The following is a 25,154-nucleotide window of genomic DNA, read 5'->3' on the forward strand; positions in this document are numbered from 1 at the left end:
GCGGTGGCCGGAACAGCAGGGGGAGCTCCATCAGCGGCGCTCATCAGGTCCACTTCTCACTGAACGTCCCACCTTCGACTGAAGCTCCCACCTCACTTGCAACCCTCCACGAGGGCAACGTCAACTGGCTTTAGACGTCAACCCATGAACGCCCACGTCCACCAGATTTACTACTAACAGCAATCCCCGGGTGTCCTGGGAGAATCAGTGTTGCAACCTGGAGCAATGCCTCTCAAACCAGAAGCCTTATGAGTTCGAATCTTTCCCATGAGGACGATGATGCACCGAGCAACATGGCCGACTACGCACCCACTCAAGCTCGCCCCGATGATGCGAGCTCCAGCGCAAGCGATGAAGAGACCATAAAGGGCGACCGGGACGAGGACCGCCTGGCCGACTTTTCCGAACACGACGAGACCACCGGCGACTCTCCAGAACCTGAGGCTGAGCATGGCACTGCGTCACTGACACCAGCGGCAGCGACCGGCTCTGCCGGCGCTGCTGTCGCAATGCTTGCTACAAGCCCGCAGGGCTCCATGCTCTCCATTCCAGATGATACTCCGTCAGTTCAAGTATGTGGACGCCCACCAGCCCAGCCGACCGCATGGCAGATGGCTGACCCTCTGGTCACAGGGCTCCGCGATATCTTCCCCGAGCAGTAGCCTGCCACCCTCGCTTGCCATACGACCTAGCTACAGCAGTCCGACCCCTTCGTTCCGCCCCTTCGACCAGCGGTTTCAATCGAGGATATCCTCTCCATTTCTCTCCTCGCCCCGTCCCTCTTCACCAGCCTTCCTGTCCGGGCACAGCCGAAATGTCTCGCTAGTCAGCCAGCTGTCCTTCGACCAAGCGGACACTGAGACCCAGACACCCCCATGGGAGGTGGTGAGGTGGACCAAGTTGAGGAAACTCAATGGCCAGGTGTTCTCCGAGGCAGGCAAAAGAAGCTTCGGAACCCCTACTTGTCTGGCCGTCTCGGCCAACATCGTCCTGGGAACCTCGAAAGGCATTATCTTGGTCTTTGATTACAACCAAAATCTCAAGATGATTCTTGGGCCGGGGACCAAAGGTTGGATATCTTTCTCTGTGGGTATTGGTGGCTTTTATCTGTGCTGACGCGCTTAGCTGTCGAATCCGGCGCCATCACGGCCATCGCGATATCGGCAGATCATACCACCATCGCCGGTGGCCACGAGAACGGCACCATCTTTACCTGGGATACCACACGCCCCGCGAAGCCGTTCCTCAGCATTCCGCACTTGGACCCTGCTCAAATGGCCAACAGGACCGCCGATGGACACGTCCCAGACGTCAAAATCACTCACCTGGGGTTCCTCGGCACAAGGCACACTGCTCTTGTATCTGCCGATGATAGGGGGATGGCGTTCTCGCACCTGGCAACCAGGGGCACTGGAGCGTTAGGCCGGACAGTCAAGACGACGAGAATCTTGGGCCGTTATCCAGACGCCAAGCCTCCGCCCGGCAAGACGTTGAAGCCGAGCACAGTGCTGGCCTTCGCCTCGCTCCCTCTCGGCAACGTCGAGATGGCCACCGACACCATGGGTCTCACCGCGATGCTCACCCCCTACCTTCTTGTCATCGTCTCTACCACGCCCATCGCTCAGACCCAACACAAGTCCGCCCGGCCCAAGGAGGTAGCCGCTCATAGCGCCCTGACGGGGTGTTTGGCTTGGTTCCCTGCCGTCAAGCTCAAAGTCCCCGACCCGGTCACCGGGAGCAATGTCTCCAAGGTCAAGCTGGTCTACTGCTGGTCCAACGTGCTCACAGTTTTGGACGTGGATGAGATTCCGGCTGACGATAAGGACAAGCCGCCGAGTCTCAAGTTCCGGGCCCGCAGCCGGTGGAAGTGCGAGGAACCCATTGTCGCCGTCCAGTGGCTAAGCCGCTCGGTGCTGACGGTGCTCACCATCTCCCAGCGCATGATTGTGTTGGAAGATCGGAGCATGCGCATGACGGAGGCGTTTGACCTCATGCACAAACACATCTATCGCGTCGACTTGTTCTCCAAGCAGCTGAGCGACCTCGTCGAGAACCTGGATGAAGAGGACCCATCCATGCACGGCGTCGTGGCGGACGCCTTCTACATGAGCTTCAAAACGTACAAGGGCCGGTTGTTCCTCCTCGGCTTCAACGACGTTTCCATTGGCGCATTGTCCAACTGGGCAGATCGGCTCATCGCGCTCATGGACAATGGAGACTATGTCGGCGCCATTAAATTGGCGACTTCATACTACACCGGCGATGCCAACAAACTCACGGTCGGGTTGCCGGAGGACGCAGAATCTAGGCATGCCATGGTCCGGGACAAGCTGCTGGAGATTATGCGTGCGTCGCTGAAATACGCATTCGGACAGAGGCAGAAGAATCCCGGATCCATCGATGACGCGCATCTCCAAGAACTGGCAGAGACGTGCTTTGTCGCCGCTCTAGCTGTTGGAGATGTCGATATCTTGTTTGACGATGTATACGAATCGTACGAGGATGCCGGTGTGCAGGGCATCTTTCTGGAGACTCTCGAGCCATACATCCTGGATGGATCCATCACGGCCGTTCCTCCAGTGGTCGTGAAAGCCTTAACAAGCCACTTTGCGGGCAAGGGCTGGGAGAGTCGTCTCGAGGAAATGATCTGCCACATGGACACCATGACGCTCGATCTGGATCAGATTACGTCGCTCTGCAAGCACCACGGCTTGTATGATGCCCTTCTCTATGTCTGGAACCAGGCATTAAACGACTTTATCACCCCTTTCTTCGATCTTCTTGCGCTTCTTGTCCCGTTGAGCCAGGAAGGCCAGCACACTGACGATGCCGAGACCGAGATGCGGGCGGTCAACGCCCTCAAGATATTTCCATACCTTTCCTACATCCTCACCGGCCGTGTGTATCCCACTGGCGAACCCCTCGACGAAGAGGTCGCGCAAAAGGCGAAAGCGGAGCTTTACTGGCTGCTGTTCTCGGGAAAGAGCATCAAATGGCCGAAAGGCAGCAACAAACGCCTCCTTACTCGGCCAAATCAGTCTCAGGAGCCCTCATTTCCCTATCTCAGGCTGATCCTGAACTTTGACGCCGCCAGCTTTCTGAGCGCACTCAACGAGGCGTTCGAGGATTCTTTTCTTAACGACTCGCCCGAGAAGACTACCGGGGCCTCGGGACGGGACCTGCCCGAAGAGCAGGTGTTTGGCATGACGGTGGATCGGCAATACATCGCCTCGATTCTCATGGAGATCATGAACCCCTCCGACTTCGGCCCCCACGATACCATTTACCTGGACATGTTCATCGCCAGGAACCTCCCCAAATACCCGCAATACTTGCTGTTCCCGGGCTCCACGCTGACCAAAGTGTTGGTCGGACTGTGCAAGTATCCTGGCCGGGATCTGGCCGAGGATGCCCAGCTCAGCGCCGAGTATTTGCTGTCGGTGTACCAGCCCCCGGACGTGACGGAGCTCATCCCTCTCTTCAGAGAGGCTGGCTTCTTCCGCATCTTGAAGCGCATATACCGCAGCGAGAAGCAGTACGGCAAGCTCATTCAGACCTACTTTGAGGATCCCGAGGACCAAGAGGACGTGTTTAACTGCATTGATGTCTATCTCAGACCCCAGGCAGGGCTCACGCGGCGGCAGGTCCAGGACATTCACCAGGCCATCCAGCAATGTGCCGCGCAGCTGGTCGAGGTCAACCCCGCCATGGCTGCCACGACGGTGGCAAAGCACGCTCCGGAGCTGCACCAGCACGTGTTGGATGCGGTGGCGTCGGAGCCTGATTTGCAATACAAGTATCTGAAGGCGATCCTCGAGCCCAACAACGAGGCCCATGAAGCTCACGCCAACGGCCGCTCCACGGATACGGCGCTCGTGGAGCAGTATCTCAGGCTCATGTGCCGGTTCGACCCGGGACACGTGTCTGAGTACGTCGGCCTGGTGCAGTCGTCGAACCTCCGGCTGGAGCAGCTGCTCCCGACCATGGAGGAGACGGGCGTGATCGACGCGGCGGTCATCCTGATGGCCAAGGAAGGTCAGGTCCAGGAGGCCATGGGGCGACTAGTTAAACACCTCGAGACGTTGGAGGCTGCGTTGCAGGGTCTCTTGGCGGGATCTCGCGACGAGGATGGCAAGGAGGAGCGCGATCTTCAGGAGTCGGCCGAGGAGCTGATGCAGGCGCTGCGCAAGTTTGTGTTGGTGGGGATATGGCTGTGTCAGGGTCAAACCAAGATGGCGAAAGCCTCGGGGCCGGGACCGGGCCGGCGGGGTAGCACCAAATCGTCGTTGGACGGACCCCTTTCGACGGACGAAAAGCTGTGGCTTGACCTGATCGATGCTGCTGTTCAGATCACCAAGCGCCTGTCGGTGACACTGCAGAGCATTTCGAGCACCGGCTCGGCACCGCCGTCGGTCTCCAACGGCGACGCCGCCGGTCATGGCCTAGCAGGCACGCTCGACGCGGAAAAGCTCCTCTCCCTCCTCCGCTCCCTCGTCCAAAACACCTTCACCGCGCTCCTGACATGCACATCCACCCCGGGATCAGGCCTCTCTTCCTCCACAGCATCTACGACAACCCCACCCCCTCTCCCAAGCGAAACGCCAGCCGGTGCCGCCGCCGCTGCTACTGCTGCTCCCACCATCGGGATCGGCACCAACTACTCCTTCCTCCGCATCCTGCGCGCGTTCCTCACCCGGGCCGCCGCGTCGTCCCCGACGGTGGCGGACCTGCGCGGGGTGCTGGCGTCCATCTTTTCGGCGTACGCCTACGAGGAGGCGATGCTGCGGCTCTCGGGGCGGCTGCTGGAGCGGTCGCTGTTTGTCGGGGTGGCCGAGGCGGTGGAGCTGCGGCAGCGCGGGTGGAGGCCGCGGGGTTCGACGTGCGAAGCGTGCGGGAAACGGGTTTGGGGCCCCGGGGTGCCCGGGGCGGCCGGGTTGTACGAGGCGTGGGAGGAGAGGAGGAAGGCGGAGGAGAGGAGGAGGGAGGAGAAGAAGAGGAGGTTGTTTGGGGACAGGGCAGGGGATGGGTTCTTGGGGAGTGGTGGAAGAGGGTTGGAAGGGGGTGGAGTGAAGCAGGAGGAGGAGGGCAAGGGGAAAGGGAAAGCAGTGGAAGTTGGGACGGTGGGTGGTTTGGCGGATGAAGGGTTGACGTCTGCCGAGGGTGGGCAGGGAAGCAGTTCTGCGAAAGGGGAAGGGCAACAGGCAGCGTTTGGGCCGTTGGTGCTGCTGGCGTGCAGGCATATATACCACCAGAGCTGCCTCGAGGCGCTGCTGGCTAAGGAAGGGGTTGTTGGTAAGGAGGTGGGTGGTGGGAGGGAGTACAGGTGTCCGATTGATGGTTGAACGGGGAATGGGAGGGATGGGATTGAATTGATGACTATGGGAAACATGAGTTAACTATACCTACCTCTAGTTGTAATTGTTAAAAATTGATGGGAATGGAGTGGATGTCGGGGTCATACACTCATACATACACCATAGACATGAACTCAGGTAGGTACTCTCTCGGGACTTACACAGTGGATGTTGAGGTGGAGGAACTGTTTCCTGTTCCTGAGTTCTTGGCGGACAGGGGTCGATGTGAGTGTTGAGAACCCGTGTGGCTCTTCGTGGACTTCACCAGAACATGCAACTCGCACAACTCCAAATCCAAACACCAACCCTCAAGGTCCCCAACATGACAGCACAATGCCAATGACCTCCTCAGAGGAAGAAGTCGGCGACGCCGCGAGCCGTCTCCCCGGCCCTGCCATCCCCGTCCTAAACCAACCCAACGGGGTGCAACAAGCCAACCAAGACCACTCGGCCCGGTCAACCAGCGATAACGACGACGGCATCGGCTATAGCGACGAGGAAGACGAAAACGATGACACCGACGAAGACGACGACGACCCCCCACCGCCACCCTTCTCGCAACACGCCTTCGCCCCTCCCTTCTACGGCCGTCCGCCCACCCCGCTTCCACCCTCTCCCTCGTTAACCTCCCTCCTCCGGCCGTCCCGCCCAACAACCCCAGACGCCTCGGACGACGATGCCGCCACGGGCGGCCACCCCGGCTCCTCCACGCCCGGCGGCCACCACCCGCACCACCACCACTCGCGCGACGGGCCCGTCCCCCGCGCGCGCCCCAAGGTGCCGACGTACGAGTACTACGGCTTCGTGCTGTACCTGTTCAGCTCGCTGTCGTTTTTGATTTATTTGTTGTGGAGCTACCTGCCGTCGCCGTTCCTGCACGCGCTGGGGATTTATTACTATCCGAACCGGTGGTGGTCGCTGGCGATTCCGAGCTTTTTGGTCATGCTGATTGTGTACATATATGTGGCGCTGGCGGGGTATAACCTGGAGATTTTGACGCTGCCGATGGAGAGCGTCGAGACGGTGGTGGATGAGGCGGCGAAGGTGGCGGTGGTGGATTCGAAGGGACGGATTATTAGGGAGGATAAGGCGGTTGGGGTGGGAGCGGCGGCGGGGTTGAGGAGGAGGAATAGGAAGGATAGTGTGACTGGTGGTGGTGGAGGTGGTGGTGGCTCGGGGAGGAGGAGGAGAGGGACGGTGACGAGGGAGGCGGTGCAGGAGAAGGAAGAGGAAGAGGATGGGAAGGGACAGGAAACGCCGTTTCATCGCCGTCGTGGGGTGGCGTGGAAGGAGGCGTGGAATGAAGGGACGGATGCAGTGATGGATGTGCCGCTGGCTGGAGTGTGCGAGGTGTTGTATGGGGAGGGGAGGGAGTGGGATAGCGGGGTGGATGAGGGGGATGTTGGCATTACGGTTGTGTCATAGACGGCGTTTGGTAGTTCCTATTTTATTTTAGTTTATCCGTTTCATGTGTCATGCCTCAAGGTATGTACAAAGGTGACCTGATATCAGGTTGTGATGTTTTTGACTGGAGTTCGGTTCAGGGACAAGCTCAGTGTCATTGCAGCGGCACCTAAGCTCCCCGCACTGGCAGCTTTCAGGCTGCGCTCAGCTGCGACGCGCCCCACTTTTCCCAGCTCTTCAGGTGCTTCAGCGCGCCAGCAGCTGCAACGTTTTGCTGGGAGCCGCGCCTCCAAATTCCCATCCACCACTTTCAACTTCTCCAATTCCATCAAACTCCAACGCGACAAGGCGCGACGCAACCTCGGATTTGCAACCTCCAGTCTGAGATTCCTCACCGTATCACCACCCTCCTTACAGCAAATAATTTCAATCAATTAATTCAGACACAAACCCCAGCATGTCGCAACAACCACTCTCATCGTCGGTCCAGCCGACCGACATATACGGCGGAGGTGAGCCTTACCTTGCTGCCTCCATGTCAATATCAATCAATTGACTCCCTCTAACCCATCGCTGCGCCCAGATGAGGTCTCTGCCCTCGTGCTCGACCCCGGCTACTGCAACACCCGCGCCGGTTTTGCCGGCGAGGAGATGCCCAAGCAGGTCATCCCGTCCTTCTATGGCCACGTCGACGGCCGCGACCTGTTCGGCGACGAAGTCATCCTCCCCCGCCCCGGCTTCGAGGTCCGCAACTACATGAACCGCGACTCCGTCGTCGAAGACTGGGATGCCGCATCCCGCTTGTGGGAGCACGTTCTCGTCCGCCGCCTGCAACCCCCGCGCCCAGATCCCTCCAAGCCCATCCGAAGCGGTGGCGCCGACAACAACGACGACAAGAAACCTGCCGATGGGGACGGCGATGTCGAGATGGGCGAGGCCGACCCATCCGCTGCCGCCACCAACGAGAACAATACTGACGCCCTCGAGAAGCCGCTCGCAGAAAACCCCCTGCTCGTGACCGAGGCCCCGTGGAACACCCCCAAGGCCCGCGAAAAGGCCATCGAGATGTGCATGGAGAACTGGGGCTGCCCGGCCTTCTGGCTGGCCAAGAGCCCCGTGCTCGCCGCCTTCGCCGCCGGCAAGGCCACCGCCCTCGTCATCGACGTTGGCGGCGCCAACCTCACCGTCGCCGCCGTCCACGACGGCATGATCCTCAAGCGCTCCGTCCAGCGCTCCCCGGCCGCCGGCCTCTGGCTGAGCGGCCAGATCCGCTCCATGTGGAAGTCGAGCGAGCCCAAAGTCGAAATCGTGCCGTGGTTCATGGTCGAGAACAAGAAGCCCGTCGAGGCCGGCGCCCCGCCCGACGCGCGCCTCAAAAAGTTCGACTTCCCCATCTCGGACTCGTACCGAGCCTGGGAGGAGGAGCGCGTGCTCACCGAGTTCAAGGAGTCGGTCGTCGAGGTCTGGCGCGGGCCTGGCCGCTTCACGGCGCCCGGGAACGAGGACTACGTCAAGACCCAGCCGGGGCGCGTCTTCGAGATGCCCGACGGCTACAACCAGATGTGGCGCGAGCAGCGCTTCCGCGTGTCCGAGGGCCTCTGGGACGAGACCGCCGCGTACCCGCCGGCCTCGCCCGACGACGTGCCGCAGCTCACCAAAGCCCAGACCTTGCCCGCGCTTATCCGCGCCTCGCTCGACGGCGTCGACGTCGACCTCCGCCCCAACCTGCTCGGCAACGTGGTGGTCACGGGCAGCACCAGCCTGCTCACGGGCTTCAACGACCGCCTCAACCAGGAGCTCACCACCATGTACCCGGGCGTCAAGGTGCGCATCCACGCGGCGGGCCTGACGAGCGAGCGCCGGTTTGGTGCCTGGATCGGCGGCAGCATCCTCGCGAGCCTGGGCACGTTCCACCAGATGTGGATCTCGAGGAAGGAGTACGAGGAGAACGGCCCCGGGATCGTCGAGAAGCGCTGCAAGTAGGGCGGCGGCGTGAGGGTGACGATCTGGTGATGGATGGCCGTGTTTTGTGGGGTTTTGTTTGTTTGAGACTCGTAGCTGGAGGAGAGTGATGAATCTGGGGATCTGGCGAGTTGCATGCCGTGTGATGGCGTAAGGGATGGGACGAAAATGAAAGTGTGGAACCACCTACCTAGGTATGAAGAGAAGAAATAAATACCCCCATTTTTTGGTTTGGACGGATGGAGGTTATTGATGTACCGACGAGAGATCAGAGCATCTCATAATGTCACCGTACTAGGACCATGTCTAGTATAGCTTTGGCGAACAAGAGACAGGAAGGGATGGGCAATTGAAGAATAAAAATGAGAGTACCAGCAACACCAATGTTGATAATGATGTGGTGTGTACGTCTGATTTCTACATATCTCGCCAGCCGTTTGGCTCGGGAGATGGGATTCGAGTTCTGGTAGCTCTATTTGCTCTCCTATATACCTAGACCTGGAATAGTACCAACTCTCATTGTTTGCCATGCATTTGGTCTTCCTTGCTCCAGCGCCCTGGGCAAGCATCGCCATCCTCACCACCCCCGCCACCTCGGCCAGACGTCCACCACCTCATCCTCCTTCCCCTCCCTCCGACTATCCACAATCAAATACCAGTCATAACACGCTCCCGCAATGCAGCTATGGTTCGGCCATATCCGCACTCGCTGCCCGTACTTCAGCTTCGGTAGATCCTTCATTATCTTATCCGTCACACCTGGTTCGTCCTCACCCTCCGGCAACTCCGTATCCGTCCATGTTAGAATCCCATGCTCCTGGCTGATCCGCTGGACCCTCCATCCCTTGTGTACACGGGGAAAGTCAGCGCCTGGGACAGGCTGCTTGCCGGCGAGGGGACCCCACGGCATGAGGATCCCCCAGCCGTCGTAGGAGCGGCGGTCCTGAACGGGCTCGCGGCCGAGGGCGAGAGTGCCGGCATTGATGAGATACTCGGGCGTGGAATGTGGACCACGGCCTGGGTAGACTAATTGATGTTAGACCGGGTCACCATGGTAAACACCGCGAGAACTTTCATGAATCAAGTGGTGGTGGGGTGGAAGATGGAAACACGATGGTAGTTGAGAGCTTAGGCTTACCTGAAGCGACCTCAGCTATAACGCTGATGGCAATGTCGTCGGCCGTCAGCAGTGGTGGGTAAATGGACTGAGTGGCAAGTTGCTGGAGATCGAGAGTCGTGCTGAGAGTAGAAAACGGCGTTGTCAGTGCTTGGATTTCTGTCTCTTCTGCTGTTCTTCCTTCGCTGCAGGATGGGGCCAGGGGTTAGAGGAGTACTTGGACTTACTACACACCAGCGTGCACTTCCAGCTCGAACCGGGCGGTTTTCAAGGACTCTATTGTTTTCTCTACCCGGGGCGCTGACGCGTGGAGTTCTCCGTCTTGCACATGGATCGGCAGTTGTACCACCATGGCTGTTGGAGATGCCCCCACGGAGAGAACTAACTCCCTCGTGTCTGAGCCATTACGACTGGCCATGGATCGCACATCCAACCCTGCAAGCAACAGACCTTCCAACTCCCTCCTCAGGTACTCAGCCGCGGAGACCATGTCATTAGGCGCCGAGTAGCTGTTGCCTGCGTGTGAGTAGAAACCACGCATGACACACCTGCCGCGGGAGTCGGCATCGAGGACGGCGTTTACAAGGGTGTAGAAGTCGGTTGACCCTATCCATCAAATCGGATTGTCAGTCTGTCGTGTTCTGAACCAGGGGCAGGGGGGTCACAGGTATTCCACCTCTGACGACGCCTGCACGGCGGTATGCAGAAGTGTCGACTTTGATAAAGACGTTAGGCGGGTGCTGGCCCGGGGTGATGAGTCTGAGAGCGGTCACAGCATCTAGCTGGGAAGGATGATCGACTAGGACCGAGAGAGAGCCCGGCCCGAGGGCAGACGCAAATGCGGCTAGGCGAGAGACGGCGGAAGGAATGAGTGGAAAGCCAAGGAGCACCTGGATGTGTCTTGTGAGTATTGATATGGTCCCATTACATAGGTAGTTCACGCCAGAGGACGGGGTGGGTACGTTAACTTCGCGGCCACGGGATTTATATTCTTTGAGGAGGGGTAGTATGTTCTCGGCCTCGAGAAGGGTGGACACAACAAGACGGACGGGCGTGGACAGATTATCGCCGACTTGGAGGCGGGTGAGTTCGGTTGTCTGGGAGTGGTTAGAGGCTGGGCAACCGTAGGAACAGATGATTCTCCTCAGACTTTATGAGTCTTTATGTGGGCTCTCCAGGACAATCCTCGTCTCTGGGTGGCCTCTAACATTTTTTGGCAGTTGTTCTCGAGTTTGGCGAGGTCCAGGACAACCGATGGCGCGGGCACTTCATACAGCGTCTTGCCTACGAACCGGGCCCGGAGCTCTTCCTTGAGGTTCGGGATTGGGTTGGGTGCATTCGCGGTCATAATTGTAACTGATGGTTGTGATCAGGAAGATGAGGATGAGATTCAGATTCCAATCTAGTCAGGTTGGAGAATGTTGGTGGAGGTACCGAGCTCAGAGTTACAGCAGCATCGCAAGATGGAGTGAAGCCAGACGAGATCTACTGGACTCAATCTGCGGGGCTTACAGCTACCTGAGTTATGCACATTCCTCCCGCAGCAGTTTCCAAGTTGTTGATGTTCTCACTTTCACTCATGATTGCGAATCAGAAATCGTTCCTTCCACCCAAGATCCCAAGTTTCCAGTTTACTCAGTACCTACAAAGCGAACTGTGAATTTGGATTGATCTAGGAAAACAAACCAAAAGCCAACAAAAATACTGCCTTTGATTTCCTGCTTATTAAGTCCCATCATAGAGGCCCGAGTTGTAAGTGGTTGTCTGAGGGGTTGGACTCTGACAGAAGCTCCACCAAACAGGCCAGTTCCCCACACTCGCATCGCTGTTGCATCACGGATTCGGGCGGCCAGTGATTTTTCTTTTCTTGGCATCCTGCAACCTGCGGCCTGGACCCATCCGTCTCTCTCGACCTCAACACCACTTCGGCATCTTCCGCGTCTCTCCATTTCACCCGACACCCCATTCCCCGACTCAACCGGCATTTTCTTCGCGTCGCGCCCATCCGGCTCGCCTTATTCGAAACATGGTCGCTACCGGACTCTCCATCTAAATATCGCGACCCTTACTCAACGACCCTGAGTCCGAGCCACGACTCTGCAAGCCAGCGACGCGCGACACTCACCGCGCCACCGGCCATCGCCATGGCTGCCGACAAGGAGACGGGCATCGATGCCCTCAACGAGGAGGACTGGAAGCTTCAGGAAGCCCGCGATGACGAGCTCATTCGGAATCTCCAGGAGGGCATCGCCGAAAACAGCGACTTCCTTGCGAAGTTCGAGCAGGGCGCCGAGATCGACCAGACCGACAAGGCCGAGGATGCCATCGATTACGCCGACATAGACTTGAGCGACTCCGAGCTTCCCGACGAAGAGCCACCCTCTCGCAGTGCCGCTGACGACGACCAAGCCCGTTCCCAGGCTGACGAAGATGACCTGGATGCACTCTTCGGCGACGGCGACGAAGATATCGCCTCCGACGCGGCTTCAGTGGCCCGCTCTAATGCCACCGCTGGCCAGGCCGAAAACGAAGATCGCATGCAGGTCGATGAAGCCCCGCGCGAGACAATAGATGACCTCATCGCCCTCAACTTCGATCACTATCCGAAGCCGAGCGACGCGAATCAAGACCCCAACATCCCTCCCGCCGCGGAGACCCTGGTTGAGGCCGTGAAGCAAGCCTTCCCGAGCTTCAAAGAAAATGCCATCCTAGCCTGGAACGAGCTCTTCCGACCAAAGCAGGCCCACTGGATCTCCAAGAAACCTCTCAAGCCTCCGCGTCCTCTCGTGCCCACCAAGCTGAGCCTGGACCTCGACGTCGACCAAGAAAAGCTGTTCCGTATCTCGGGCACCGCCCAGCCAACTGTCCACCAAAAGATTCGGGAAGCCGAGGCTCGCGGGCTTGTCTGTCTCGAAGAACCTGAGCCACTGCAGCAAGCCGATCTCGAGGTCTTCAATATCGACGATGATGACGAGAACGAGCTCGTCGGCGGTCGCACCCTCCGCGACATCGCTTTGGTCTGCGACGACTGGGACTCCATGATTCGCCTCGGCGATGTTGCCAGCGACGGACCCGAAGAGCCCGCTTCTCCGGCTGCCCAGCCCGACTCCGACAACATGCTCATTAAGGCTGAGTTTGATGGGGACGACGAGGCCTGGGACAGAATGTTCCTCGATTCAGAACCCAACCCCAAGAAACGCCGTCTCGAGGTCCCCAAGGGGCTCCCGCCCATCCCACGTTTCACCGCACCCAACTTTGACTACTTCGAAGAGGCCACGGCCAAACTTGCCAAGCGCGTTATCCTCGATATGAATGACCCTTATCTGCTGATCGATGACGTCGAGTCGGATCGTTCCGCCAAGCGCCGAAAGGTGCAGCACAAGACGGTCCGCCTCGCCAACGGACGCGTTGGCCGCGAGCTGTCCACGCGCTTCAACTTCTCGTGCGACACGGCCTACGACGCCCTCAAGGAGAACAGCCAGAGCCGGGTCCGCGCCACCCTCGCCTCCATCCCCGTCGAGCACAGCATGACGGCCCAGCGACTCACCTGGCCGTACTACAAGGTCAAGCTGTCAGCAAGCGATCCTCATAGCTACCACCGGCCCCAGTTCCACCCACGGAGAGATGCCTTCCAGAACGTCCGCTTTAAGGCTCCGACGATCAAGAAGAAGAAGCAGCTTAAGGGGAAGCGCATTGCCGAGATCTTCCAGACCTCAGCCGATCTCACCATGAACGATAACTCGAGCGCCATCCTCTTTGAGTATTGCGAGGAGATTCCCATCGTGCTCTCCAACTTTGGCATGGGTCAAAAGATTATCAACTACTACCGCCGCTCGAAGGGGACCGACGCGAGGCCGGAAAAGCGGGAGCTCGGCGAGCCTTACATCCTGATGCCCGAGGATCGTTCGCCCTTCGCCATGGTTGGCCAGGTGAACCCCGGCGAGACGGTGCCTACCCTGCATAACCAAATGTTCCGCGCTCCTATCTTCAAGCATACGCCACGGAGCACCGACTTCATCTTGGGCCGCAGCTCAACCGGTAGGAACGGTTCGACCTGGTATCTCCGCAACATTGACCATCTCTTCGTCGTCGGCCAGACCCTCCCGTCCATGGAGGTGCCTGGTCCGCACTCGCGGAAGGTGACCAACATTGCCAAGAACCGCCTCAAGATGGTTTCGTACCGCCTGCTTCATCGCAGCGACAACGTCACCCTGACCGACATTACCCGCCACGTCGCCGACTCCAATGAGTCGCAGAACCGCCAGAAACTCAAGGAGTTCCTTGTCTTCCAGAAAGACAAGAGGAACTGGGTGCTCCCCGAGGGCGAAGAGCTGATGCCCGAGTCGGAAATCCGCGGCCTCGTTCGTCCCGAAGAAGTCTGCCTTCTTGACGCCATGCAGGTTGGCGCGCACGAACTCGAAAACGGCGGCTACGAGGTGAACCAGGACGACGACCTCCTGGAGGGTGATGAGCTGCCTCCCGATGCCCTCGCCAACAAGATGGCACCTTGGCGTCTCACAAAGGCCTTCATCGATGCTAGCCACGGCAAGGCCATGATCGCGGTCCATGGTCCTGGCGACCCGACTGGCAAGGGTCTTGGTGTCAGCTACCTCCGCACATCTATGAAGGGCGGGTTCCTGGAGCAGCTCCACGGCCCGCTTGCCACCTCCGCCGATGCTATCGAGCGGCAGCGCAAGGCGAACGGTGGCCACATGTACAACGTGAAGAACCAGGACACCCTCTACACCGAATCCCTGCGCGACATCTGGAACCGGCAGAAGCAGAGCTTGGAGGACACGCAAGAGCATGACGATGACGACATCCTTGCCCAAGAAGATGAGGATGAGCGCTTCAACGTGCAAAACCAGGCCACGCAGTCTTTCCACATGGGCGACGGCGTGAGCCAGGTCAGCCAGAGCCAGGCTAGCGCTCCCAGCTGGCGCAAGTTGAAGATCATCCGCGAGATCAAGGGCGAGAACGGCGAGATCCAAACAGTCACCGAGATTGTCCACGACCCGGTCGTCATTGCGCAGTACAACAAGCGGAGACGCCAGATGGAGTTTGAAAACATCGACATCTACAACGTTCAGCTCACCGGCGATCCCGAAAAGGACGAACTCATTCTCGAAAAGGCCCGCATCGAGCAGGAGCGTCTAGAAAAGAACAAGGAGCGGCGTAAGAAGCGCGAGAAGCAGAAGAAGCTTCAGCAAAAGATGAAGGAGGGCGGCGGAGCCATCCTCGGCGACGACGACGACATCGAGCCGACGACGGAGAAGGTGATTGGTACGACGAGGAAGTGCGCCAACTGCGGTCAGGTTGGTCATATCAAGACCAACAAAAAGTATGTGTCTATCTATCATCATCACCCTGCCTTCTCTCGGTCAAGACCTATGCTGACTGATATCTCTCACACAGGCTCTGCCCGCTGCTCAACGGCACGCGCCCGCGCGAACAAAACCCCGACGATGCCGCGAGCCTTGGGCAGATCAATGCCCCGGTTGCCGCGAGCTTCCTCAACCTCTAAGCGCCGAGTTTTGCGGATTGAAGACATGTGCGCGAACGCACGGCGGTGTGTGTACAATGCTGAAGCGCAATTTAGCCCTTTCGCGGACCTACGAGGTCTTTGCAAAAGTGGAACGGATCGAGAGAAGATCCCGGTCATTTTTGATGGCAGAGTTGGCGGTAGGGAAATGAACCAGGCCGATGGACACAAACTCCATGGATAATGGGCCGATGCGTTGACAGCTCGACCGTTTGTGTGCTTATATTCTTTTATTTTTCTTCTTGTTCATTATCTCTTTTTCTCGAGGGCACATGGGAAAGCAGCGTGGACATGGGTGGGGTCATCATGGCCGGCGGTGGTGTTCATTTGCGACTTAATTCACGAGAGCACATTTGGAGTTGGCGGGTCGGCGTTTGGGGGAATGGGAAGCAGAGGAAAACAGACTTCCAGGTGGTTAGGCATGGGGATTCACAATGATATTCGGTATGGCTTGGGTGTCTTATGTTTTCTGTGAGCTTGGTAAGGTCAGCGGTATTGTACATACTTATTAAACTATGGGAAGCCCTACTAGCTGCCTACTCGACTTCCCTTGCTAGAGAGACTAGCACAAGCATCATTACCACGGATGGGTTTGGGATGATGAGACAGGCAAATATGGTGGGAATAGGAGGGGGTTCGATACCACATGTTTCTTAACGTCAGCAGTACCAGACTCACGGTGTAGTAATGTGAAGCCCCTTCAGATTGAGGTTCCTGTTTTCTTAACTACCTGAATTAGGGACATGGCAGTTAGGTGATGAGCAATGTGAAGAGGTGGTGTACCTGGACGGCTGTTCATGGTTGATTCGAGTTTGGTGGAAGGCGGGACAAAGAAATGGTGATTTTGAGATGTTGTAAGCTACCTTATCTAGGCGTGGGGCTCAACTCGGTGTTTCACGTCTTCATGTCGAGGTTTGTTTATTTTTGTTTCCAAGCAAGCCCTCTCTCTATTTTGTTTTGTGCTTCCAAATCACCTCTCTCCCCTGAGGGAGGTTGTGGCGAATAAGACGCATTGAGCTGTGCTGACCCAAGCTTGTTTGGTAACCGATCTGGGTGGATATTGAGATGGAGAAATGTTGCCACAAGTGTGCCGTTTACCGTTCGTACTTTGAGGTGTAGTTGTAGTACAGTAAATGCGAAACATCATCACCGAGACCACGTGTGATGGGAAGCTTACTCCTTGCGTGTCAAACTCCACCACTTACACTGCACCGCTCTCACCACTCTTGATTGAAACATGGAGGTGAGACCAGAGGCTTACTTACACACACCCAGACATCACTCATATTACGTTCCCGTCCTCGTCTCACCATGCCCACGTTCTTTGGAATCTTCCACGCATCTTTTGTGCTCTCGCATATGTATCATCCATCCCCTGAGCGTACATACATTTACAAACATAGATCTATATCTGATGGTTTGTCATGTCTAGGTCATGCTGCACCTTCGTGGCTAGGTTACCTGACGAGGAGCCGCATGAAACCCCAGCCCAGCCCGGCAGTCCAGCAGCAGCGACGGGTGGGAGGTACTTAGGTAGGTATAGTAAGGGGGGGCGAGAGGTTTGCGCAGGCGGACTCATCGGGCCCGCCGCCGTCTGAAGTGACCTACGTACGAGTAGGTACGGAGTGGTAGTAGTAGTAGCAAAGGTAACCCTCCATCTCCCGAACCGGGCACCCCGCGGTGGCGGCCGTGACCCAGTTGGCCGGGCAGATCTGCGGCCCCCCTGAGGGTACGTACATACCATCTCTCTTTTTCTTACATAGGAGTGGTGGATCTGGGACCCGTGCCGTGGGGGTGCAGCAGGCCGGCTCACGAGAGGGAGGGAAGGAGGGTAGGTGTGCGTCAGGCTTGAAGTATGTATGTACTACTACTACGTAGATCATAGAAGTGCCGGCGCTTGTCGGTCTGCTTGGTGACCGATCTGAGATGGGGCTGCGGCGGCGGACTTGGCTCGGCCAAGTCTGGTCTCTTTTGGGAAGCATGTTTTGTCCATGTCCCGTCGTGATAGGGTGGAAGGTCAGGGACGGATGACGGTGATGAATGAGAGGGTAGTATTGGAAGAGGGTAGAAGAAGATGTAGTATCAGATCAGACTACTACGACGGGATGTAGGAGGACGGGCCAGTGCGGCGACCGTCTTCCTTTGGTGAGATTCCTTTTTGGGGTTCTTGGAGACAGTTCAGGAGATTGACCAAAAGATGTGTTTGAGAATACGGCTGGCTGGTTTGGTTCGGGATAGTATTCCATCACGCTACAGAGACATTGGATGCATGTTGGTAGTAGCCGGCGGCAGTTGACCTCGACTTAGGCTTGACTGCTAGGGCCGAAGCTCTCAAGATAGATCATGCTACGGGCAATATCACATCGAGAATGCGTCGATGGAGGAGAATCTACACACATGGTAGCTGCCGGTGACAGCCAGCACGTGGGCCACGAGGTTCTATGTTTATCTTAAGGAACCCAACTTGCATGGTGCCTTGCTTAACCGCCGTGTGGTCAGCTACTTGTGCATACCTTCTCCAACCCTGTGTGAGACCCGGGATCCAAGGCGTTGGGTCGGTGTGAAAGGGCTGACAGGAGGTCATGTCTAAATTGGTTTGAGGGAAAGTTGGATGTTTGGCGTCAGGGAGCTGCAGACGACCTAGGGCCGATTGCGGGAGAGCGTTCGGAAAGGCGGAGACTTTTGGTCTTGAACAGGGCAAGATCACGATGCAGCGAGTTGCATCGAGCCGAAAATCATCAACATGAAGCAGGCAAAAAAACGTCCAAGGTTGCGGGTGACGTTGACGAGAACGAGAGCGTTGCCCGAAGTGAGAGGTTCTTGTTGGTGTGCAGATGGCTGCAGGTGATGTGAGCTAAAAATAGCTAAAAATAGAACCGCGCTTATGCGGGATGTTGGTCTTGGCAAGCGGGCAAATTGTTGTCTTATCCAATGAGAAGATCTGGTCCCTCACCATTTAACCCAGTGGGCGCTTGCAAGCCGCGAAACGCGGGCTAATATCTGGTGCCTCAACCAATGAGAAGCCGTGGTGCCCGCCTTTTGGGGACAAATTAGCCCGAAGCTTCGAGCTTCCCTTGATTGTGCTTGTGCTTGTGCCCACCATCTGCAGCAGCTCCCGTCATGTCACACAGCGCCCTCGCAACCTTTCCACATGATACTGGAAGCCCATTCTATGGGACATGACACCGCTCGAAAGTGTGCCGCGTCACCTTGCTTTGGTTCCTGGACCATCTGCGCTGCGTGAGCGATGACGAGGTGGGATGGATGCCAAGGAACGCACTGCAACACCTCATCGGGAACAGCCCATCTCCCAATCTTCGGGTCTGGAATTCTGAGCCGAGGCCGCGCAGCATGCTACAGTAGCGTCGCGATGAACGGGCATGTCAATCTCGACAGAAACGGTCAGTCTAGATACGATGGACAGTGAGTGTAAACATGGCCTGGGTTGTGGATGAGCGATGAGGTGAGGGAGCCCGAGATGACTCAGTAGGTGACGGATGTCGACAGATGCCGACAGCGGCCGAGATCATCGCCACAGCATAGTAAGGGAAAGACACCACTGCCATTGCTCAGAGATACTACGTCCTATGTGGCTTGTATCTCAACATGTGGTTTAACCTCTGGCCTGAGCCACACGGACCTGAGCGCGGGGAGGCTCCGCGACGGAAGCCAGCGTTGCCGGATGGCGTATTCTGTGTCCCGACGGGAATAATAAACCGGCCTTGCTATCGGTGGGGCGCCGTTGTGTCCGTTGCGTCCGTTGTTGTGTTCGTGCGACGCTGGAGCACTCTGAACCCTGGAACCGATGAATTGACGTGCCCATCATCCAAACAACCCGCTGGAGATTTTTTCACAAGTTGATCATGAGACGAGATGAGAGAGATGGATTGCGAATTGAATTTCCTACCTCACCTGAGGTCACCCATGGATGCGAACTGGATCCCGGATTGTTGTTTGATGAGATGAAAACCGTCAAGATTTTCGTGGGACATGGACATGAGATGAGAACCCGGGAGAAAGGACCGTTGTCTCGGCCGTTGAGGAAGCGACGTCGGGAGGTTTTGGAATGGATCGCTTCTGAAGCCTGCATTGCAACCGGCAACCGCGACTCTTACCCGGATATTACCTCTGGCTTGACACCTTCCAGAATGTCCCAAACAGGACAACTGTACAAAAAATGTCGTTTGCGAGCTTGCGAGAACGCAAAATTGTGCTGCCACCTCGAGAGCTTTTTCCACTTCAGCCAGGAGTCAGTCCACCAAAAGGTTGTTGAACAAGGCCGGTGGTGATGGAAGGCCAGAAGCTGATCTGATGATCTTGGGTCGTTTTGTTCGTCCCATATTCAGGGCACTGAGGGAACTCGGACTCGTGCTCTGAAAGGCATCTGATCTTTGTCTGCGAACTCGGTCCTTCGCTCTTTCAAGTCGTTCCCGAGTGTTGACGAAACGGACACATCTCGACTCTTGAAACTTCCTTTTTCGTACCCCAGACGGCTCCCGTTCCTTCCTTTGTGAAGTGCGAAGGCTCGGTTCGCCCACAGTTTTGTGAGCACACCAGCCAATCAGGTGGTCGGCAGCTGATTTCAAACAACCCCCATGCCTGTCGGCGGGGCCTTTCACCTTCCGCCAAGCTCTTTCTTGACCCATGCTGCTGCGGGTTGCAGGCTGCGGGCAGGTGCGGGCTGCGGCCCTCGCTCCCCCGGTCCCGTTAGGTCGTGCCCTGCGCAGCTGCCCTGACGGCCGGGGCTTCAGGGCTACCCCAAGGGCCTGGGCTCCCGCTCCCCCCAGGGCTCCCCGTCTTGTCTTCTGCTGCCTTTTCCTGTCCTGACACCCCCAAGGCCACCAACCCACACCTCTCTTCCCCGTCCGTCTCTCATCCTCTGATCTTCTGCGGGCTATTTTTGGCATCACCAGATCCAGCCTCATCGTTGTTGAACCTGCATCCACAACAACTCCATACTACCTACGGCTCACACATCGCCCAAGTACCGGCACTATCTTTTTAGATTTTCTGCCCCTCGTTGCGCTTCCCGCGTCGTGGCCGCTGCCGCCGTTGACGTCGCTCTCCCAGGTCGTTTGATTCTGTCAAAACCCACCAACGACCCGGGCTCCCCATTCCTCGTCCTCCTCAAAAAGATCACCATCCGCCCTTGGGGACTGAGCGCATCGCAGTCCTCCCTGCCCCGCCATCCATGCGTGCCGAGCGACAAGTCTAGATATCGCCGGCCTTCTCCCTCAGCTCTGCGCCATCATCTCCCTCGTCGAGTCTGCCCTTGTGCTCCTCGCCGCGCTCGACCATCCTCACGTCGACTTGACTGCGCGAGACCGCTCGCCTTTGTCCTCCCTGCCTGCCTCGAGGTTGGCATCCGCGGCCACCCTGCCCTCGGTCTCCTAGCCTCGGCTCAACAGAACCACCCGACATCTGATATCACGGCTCCTCAGCCACAGCGCTGTCGTCAAGATGGGTCGCAGGAAGATTGATATCAAGAAGATCAAGGATGAGAGGAACCGCTCTGTGTACGCAACCCCGCCCCTGTCTTCCCAGGGAACAAAAGACACTGACATTCGCAATACAGAACGTTCCTCAAGAGGAAAGGCGGCCTCTTCAAGAAAGCCTACGAGCTCTCGGTGCTCTGCGACGTCGATGTCGCAGTGGTCATCTTCGGAAACAACAAGAAGCTCCACCAATTCTCGTCTCGCGACATGCGCGAGATGCTGCACCGGTGGACCTTGGTATGTTTGTTTCCCTGTCACGGAACAAGACGTGGAATCACTTGCTAACCGGGCGACTTCGTAACAGCACGGAGAACCCAATGAGTACAGGACGCCTGCGGATTTCAATGCCAACGCCGCCGACGACGACGACGATGAAGACGACGAGAACGCTACCCCTCCCCGGGCTGAGGGCATGGATCCTCACATGCTTCCTCCTCAATTCCAGGCCCAGCCCCAGTTTCCCGTCATGAGGCATCACACCCCTTCCGGCTCGCCCCCGATCCAGAACGGCGTCTTTGGGCCGCGGGGACACACCCCGCAGCCGCAGATGACCTCACGGCCGGCGTCGCGGAACGACATCCATCGCATGGGCCCAGCCATGGTTCCTCAGCCTGTCGGGCCTCCTGGGCCTCCCCAAGCTCCAGTGAACGGGTATGGTTACATGCCTCAACAACCCGTCTTCGGCCCTCAAAATCCTCATAGCATGCCACCCAACATGCCTCACGTCATGGCTCCGGTTCATCCCTCGTATCCCTATGCCCAGCAACAACCCCAGCCCCAGCCACAGCCACAACCGCACCAGATGCAAGCGTATGTCGACGATCAGCGGAGGGCGTCGGGTCCTACATCCTTCCCCATGCAGCACCCGCCGCAAGCTCCTCCGCCGCCGCCTCCTCCTGCGCGCCATTCTGTCTCTCCTCCACAGCCTCCCGCGCCCCAGCTGCCCGCTCAACTGCCGCAGCAGCCATATCCGCAGATGTCGCCTCCGCAACCGCAGCCACATCAGCCACACAACATTCCCATGCAGAGCCCGCCTCAACCGCAGCAGCATCTGCCACCTCCTCCCCCGCCGCCTCAACCGCAAGAAGTTCCTCAGGTTGCCTTCACGGCGCCGACACCGCAGGAGCAGCCTCAGCCAGCTCCCGCGCCAGCTCCAGTTGAGTCGAGGCCGAAGCCAGAGTTGCCCGAGAGGACGCGTCAGCTGCCGGCCCTCGACACCAACATCAAGAAGCTCCCCCCGCGCAAGGGTGGCAGCATCTTCACGCCGATTGACGAGAACCGCTCCGTCCTTTCACAGCACCTGGCGGCTTTCAACCCTCCAGAGCCGAAACCGAAGCCAGAGGAGTCTCAGCCTGCCCGGTCCCAGTCTTCTGATGTCAGCACGGCCTCGCGACCCAACGTTACCTCTCCGCCGACCCTCCCCCGTATCAACACGCAGGTGGCTTCAGTCACCAGGCGCAACGGCTCTCTGGGTAACATCCCGGAGACCACCTTCACGCCACCCTCGCGATCGAACAGCATCCACACCGCGAGCACCATCTCACGCCCTCGACTCAAGGTGCAAATCCCGGATGAGTCAGATGGCGGAAGCGCCACCAATGACTCTTCTCCGCGCGGCACCACTACGGCTGCTGCTGATAATACGTCTCAGCCGGCTCGGCGCCCCGAGTCTCATGTTTCGGGCGTCGTGCTGCCGCCGCCATCTCCATCACATTCGAGCACACTGCTCTCGGCTGGTGCCACGGGCCCGCCGAACCCCTTTGCCCGCCCGCCTCCGCAGAGCAGCAGCATGAACATCGACACGCCTGTCTCCGCCCTGCCATCACGGTTCCTGGGTGACGGTCTTCTTCCCAGCCCCAGCAGCTTTTATGCTGACTGGGGATTGAAGGGCAATGAGCACAATACCCTTAGCCCCCTCACCTGGCAGACCCCCGTGGTCGGTACCGGACCGTCTTTCCTTCGTGACGATCTCCCGCCTCTGAAGCGGAAGAGTCCCGATCTTGGGAATAGCAGCAACAATGGAGGCAATGGTGGCGACCAGCAACAGGGTGAGGGTTCTTCGGAACAAACGGGCAACGATGCGAAGAGAGTCAAGGTTGAGTAGACTGTTTTATTTGGTTAGAGTTGTTTCTCGGACACGTGTCCAGCTTTCTTTTTGGATCACATTTTGGCTTGTATTATATTCGCTGCGGAATTTTTGTTTCAGTCTTGTGGCGTTGGCATTTGGGAGAACAAGCGGCCTGCTTTCTTTTCTTTCTTCGTATATATTATATACATTTGGATATGGGCCGGGCTTTTGTTGGAACTGAAAATGGCAGGGTGGGCTGGGCTTTTTGTCGTTTCAAGTTGGAAATGAAATGACCATAAGTCGCCATGGCATGTTCTTTTTGGATGAGCGCACCGGATGTTGGATATGTCAGTTTACTATGGAGTTTGGGCGTCTGGCATGAGAAGAAGGGATATGTCACGTCTATGGAGAGAGCATAGCAAAGTTCGATGGGGCAAATTGGAATTGTATATTTTAGCGCCGCATGTTACTTGGATAGCTGAGAATTTGAAGTGTACGTGTATCTCGGTTTGCAATGGGCATCCATGTGGTTGGCGCTGGGGTTGTGATCATGCCTTTTTGGTTTCAATGCTCACAGCCCACAGCTTCCATGTCTAAAGCGGGGGATGAGGGCTGTTTGACGGTCTGCTTGCCTTCCGGTGACCCATCGAGTCCCGTCGTACCAATCCTTCGCCGTCTGGTATGCCGTTCGCCTCTCTGGCAAGACGGTAGTCATCCCATGCCGTGGTGAGGGAATACCCTCAGCTGGTGGTCGGGTGGTCATTGTTGTTAATGATTTTTGGTTTTACTTGGAAGACATGGTGGACGGTGAAGAGGCTGTGTGGATGTGTAAAGGGGTATTTATGTATTTTGAGTTGATTCCATCCCAAACGATATGCCCACAAAGCAACAACAAGTCAAATGAATAAAACCGCCAGTTCATCGACATTAGTTCATCTCAAGACACGTAGGATATACTTATAGGTATATATACACCCGAAACAAGAACAAGGAAACCAACAACCCGATGCCAGACAAAACTCCACTAGAATCCCGTCATCTTCACCCCCATTTATCGTGCTTACTCTTCACCTTGATATCCAGCAGCGCCTCGCGGTAGTTCCCCTCCCTCCTCGCGCGGCGGAGCATGCGCACCTCGTCGTCATCGAGCTTGCGCCCCGCCGCCGCCTCGAGCTCGCGCCGGCTGATGTGTTCCTTTGCTTTCTCTTCTTTGCTGGCGCCTTCCCCTTTCCGTTTGGGCTTGAAGCGCGCCTGCATGCGGATGCGCAAGGTGGTGTGGAAGGTGATGGAGTCTTGGTCGCCGCGGATTTCGGGGGGTTTCTTCGAGGATGATGAAGAAGATGGTTCCTTGACGGTAATGAAGGTGTCTCGGAGGGTTTGCAATTGAAACGTCCCCGGGGTGTCCGGGGTGGGAATGATGTTGAACGACTCAAGCGCCGACACGGCGTCGGCGGTGGCCGACAGCAGGCCGATCTTGTCGCACGACAGGTATTTGCCGTGGTGGCCCTTGAAGCGGAAGTGGTCGGTGCCCGGGACGCGGTTGGCAACCCAGACCTGGCGGACGTCGTGCGGCTCGGCGGTCGACGGGTTGCCGTCGATGATGTTCTCGATGGGCATGGCGAAGACTTTGCCCGCCGGGTCGCAGGCCAGGGCGCAGGGGGGCGAGCTAGGCAGGACGAACATGACGGGCCCGGACACGTCGCTGACCAGGTCGGCGGACACCCAGGTGTCGTCCTCGGCGGCGGCGGCGGCGGGGTCTTTGTCGGCGTCGTCGGCGGAGGACTTGACGAGTTGGCGCTTGGAGGAAGAGGAGGTGTCGGCGTCCTGGGTGTCGGTGGCCTCGGTGCGCTTGCGCTTTTTGGGCTTTTTGTCGCCTTTGAAAGTGAGTGGTTTGACCATTGTGTTGTGATTGAGGGGGTGAAGTAAAGTGTGGGTGTGTTTGTTGTCAAGTTGTTGATGTTGTTGATGTTTTGGAGAAGCGGCCTGGACCTGTTCTAGACTGCGCTATGTCATATCAGAGCGTTGCGCCGCATCTTATCGATAAGGCACAGAGAGGCAACGGTGCCAACGGCTGGAGCTCCGCAACATCATGGGAGGCGATCACCTGCCGCTTCAGCAGGAAGCTCCGGGAGGAGCTTGGCATTAGCCCCACCATTCCCATTCCCCAGTCTTTGGAGAGGTGAGGTGGAGGGGAAGGAACGATAGGTAACAT

General features: G+C 57.6%; 8 protein-coding genes across 8 annotated transcripts; 6 read left to right on the forward strand and 2 right to left on the reverse strand.

The window, feature by feature from the left end:
- Positions 1–248: 248 nt before the first annotated feature.
- On the forward strand, positions 249–5,342 carry VTJ04DRAFT_1411 (uncharacterized protein; the record flags this gene model as incomplete). The annotated part of the gene is made up of 3 exons (XM_069359096.1): positions 249–572; positions 634–1,069; positions 1,126–5,342. The coding sequence occupies 3 exons, from the start codon at positions 249–251 to the stop codon at positions 5,340–5,342; spliced, it is 4,977 nt and encodes a 1,658-aa protein (XP_069224019.1).
- Positions 5,343–5,687: 345 nt separating this feature from the next.
- Positions 5,688–6,779, forward strand: VTJ04DRAFT_1412 (uncharacterized protein; the record flags this gene model as incomplete). Its single annotated transcript, XM_069359097.1, has 1 exon — positions 5,688–6,779. One exon carries the CDS (start codon positions 5,688–5,690, stop codon positions 6,777–6,779), a length of 1,092 nt encoding a protein of 363 aa, XP_069224020.1.
- Positions 6,780–7,215: 436 nt separating this feature from the next.
- On the forward strand, positions 7,216–8,741 carry VTJ04DRAFT_1413 (uncharacterized protein; the record flags this gene model as incomplete). Its single annotated transcript, XM_069359098.1, has 2 exons — positions 7,216–7,270; positions 7,342–8,741. The coding sequence occupies 2 exons, from the start codon at positions 7,216–7,218 to the stop codon at positions 8,739–8,741; spliced, it is 1,455 nt and encodes a 484-aa protein (XP_069224021.1).
- A 556-nt stretch (positions 8,742–9,297) lies between these two features.
- Positions 9,298–11,185, reverse strand: VTJ04DRAFT_1414 (uncharacterized protein; the record flags this gene model as incomplete). The annotated part of the gene is made up of 6 exons (XM_069359099.1): positions 9,298–9,746; positions 9,859–9,959; positions 10,065–10,443; positions 10,514–10,727; positions 10,800–10,934; positions 10,988–11,185. 6 exons carry the CDS (start codon positions 11,183–11,185, stop codon positions 9,298–9,300), a joined length of 1,476 nt encoding a protein of 491 aa, XP_069224022.1.
- Positions 11,186–11,981: 796 nt separating this feature from the next.
- VTJ04DRAFT_1415 (uncharacterized protein) lies at positions 11,982–15,361 on the forward strand (the record flags this gene model as incomplete). The annotated part of the gene is made up of 2 exons (XM_069359100.1): positions 11,982–15,178; positions 15,253–15,361. 2 exons carry the CDS (start codon positions 11,982–11,984, stop codon positions 15,359–15,361), a joined length of 3,306 nt encoding a protein of 1,101 aa, XP_069224023.1.
- A 4,662-nt stretch (positions 15,362–20,023) lies between these two features.
- VTJ04DRAFT_1416 (uncharacterized protein) lies at positions 20,024–20,773 on the forward strand (the record flags this gene model as incomplete). Its single annotated transcript, XM_069359101.1, has 2 exons — positions 20,024–20,085; positions 20,551–20,773. The coding sequence occupies 2 exons, from the start codon at positions 20,024–20,026 to the stop codon at positions 20,771–20,773; spliced, it is 285 nt and encodes a 94-aa protein (XP_069224024.1).
- A 66-nt stretch (positions 20,774–20,839) lies between these two features.
- VTJ04DRAFT_1417 (uncharacterized protein) lies at positions 20,840–22,978 on the forward strand (the record flags this gene model as incomplete). Its single annotated transcript, XM_069359102.1, has 3 exons — positions 20,840–20,895; positions 20,955–21,111; positions 21,179–22,978. The coding sequence occupies 3 exons, from the start codon at positions 20,840–20,842 to the stop codon at positions 22,976–22,978; spliced, it is 2,013 nt and encodes a 670-aa protein (XP_069224025.1).
- A 1,005-nt stretch (positions 22,979–23,983) lies between these two features.
- Positions 23,984–24,841, reverse strand: VTJ04DRAFT_1418 (uncharacterized protein; the record flags this gene model as incomplete). The annotated part of the gene is made up of 1 exon (XM_069359103.1): positions 23,984–24,841. One exon carries the CDS (start codon positions 24,839–24,841, stop codon positions 23,984–23,986), a length of 858 nt encoding a protein of 285 aa, XP_069224026.1.
- Between the last annotated feature and the right edge of the window lie 313 nt (positions 24,842–25,154).

This window comes from Mycothermus thermophilus (assembly GCF_041956435.1).
Source record: "Mycothermus thermophilus strain CBS 625.91 unplaced genomic scaffold VTJ04scaffold_1, whole genome shotgun sequence".
Lineage (NCBI taxonomy): Eukaryota > Fungi > Ascomycota > Sordariomycetes > Sordariales > Chaetomiaceae > Mycothermus > Mycothermus thermophilus.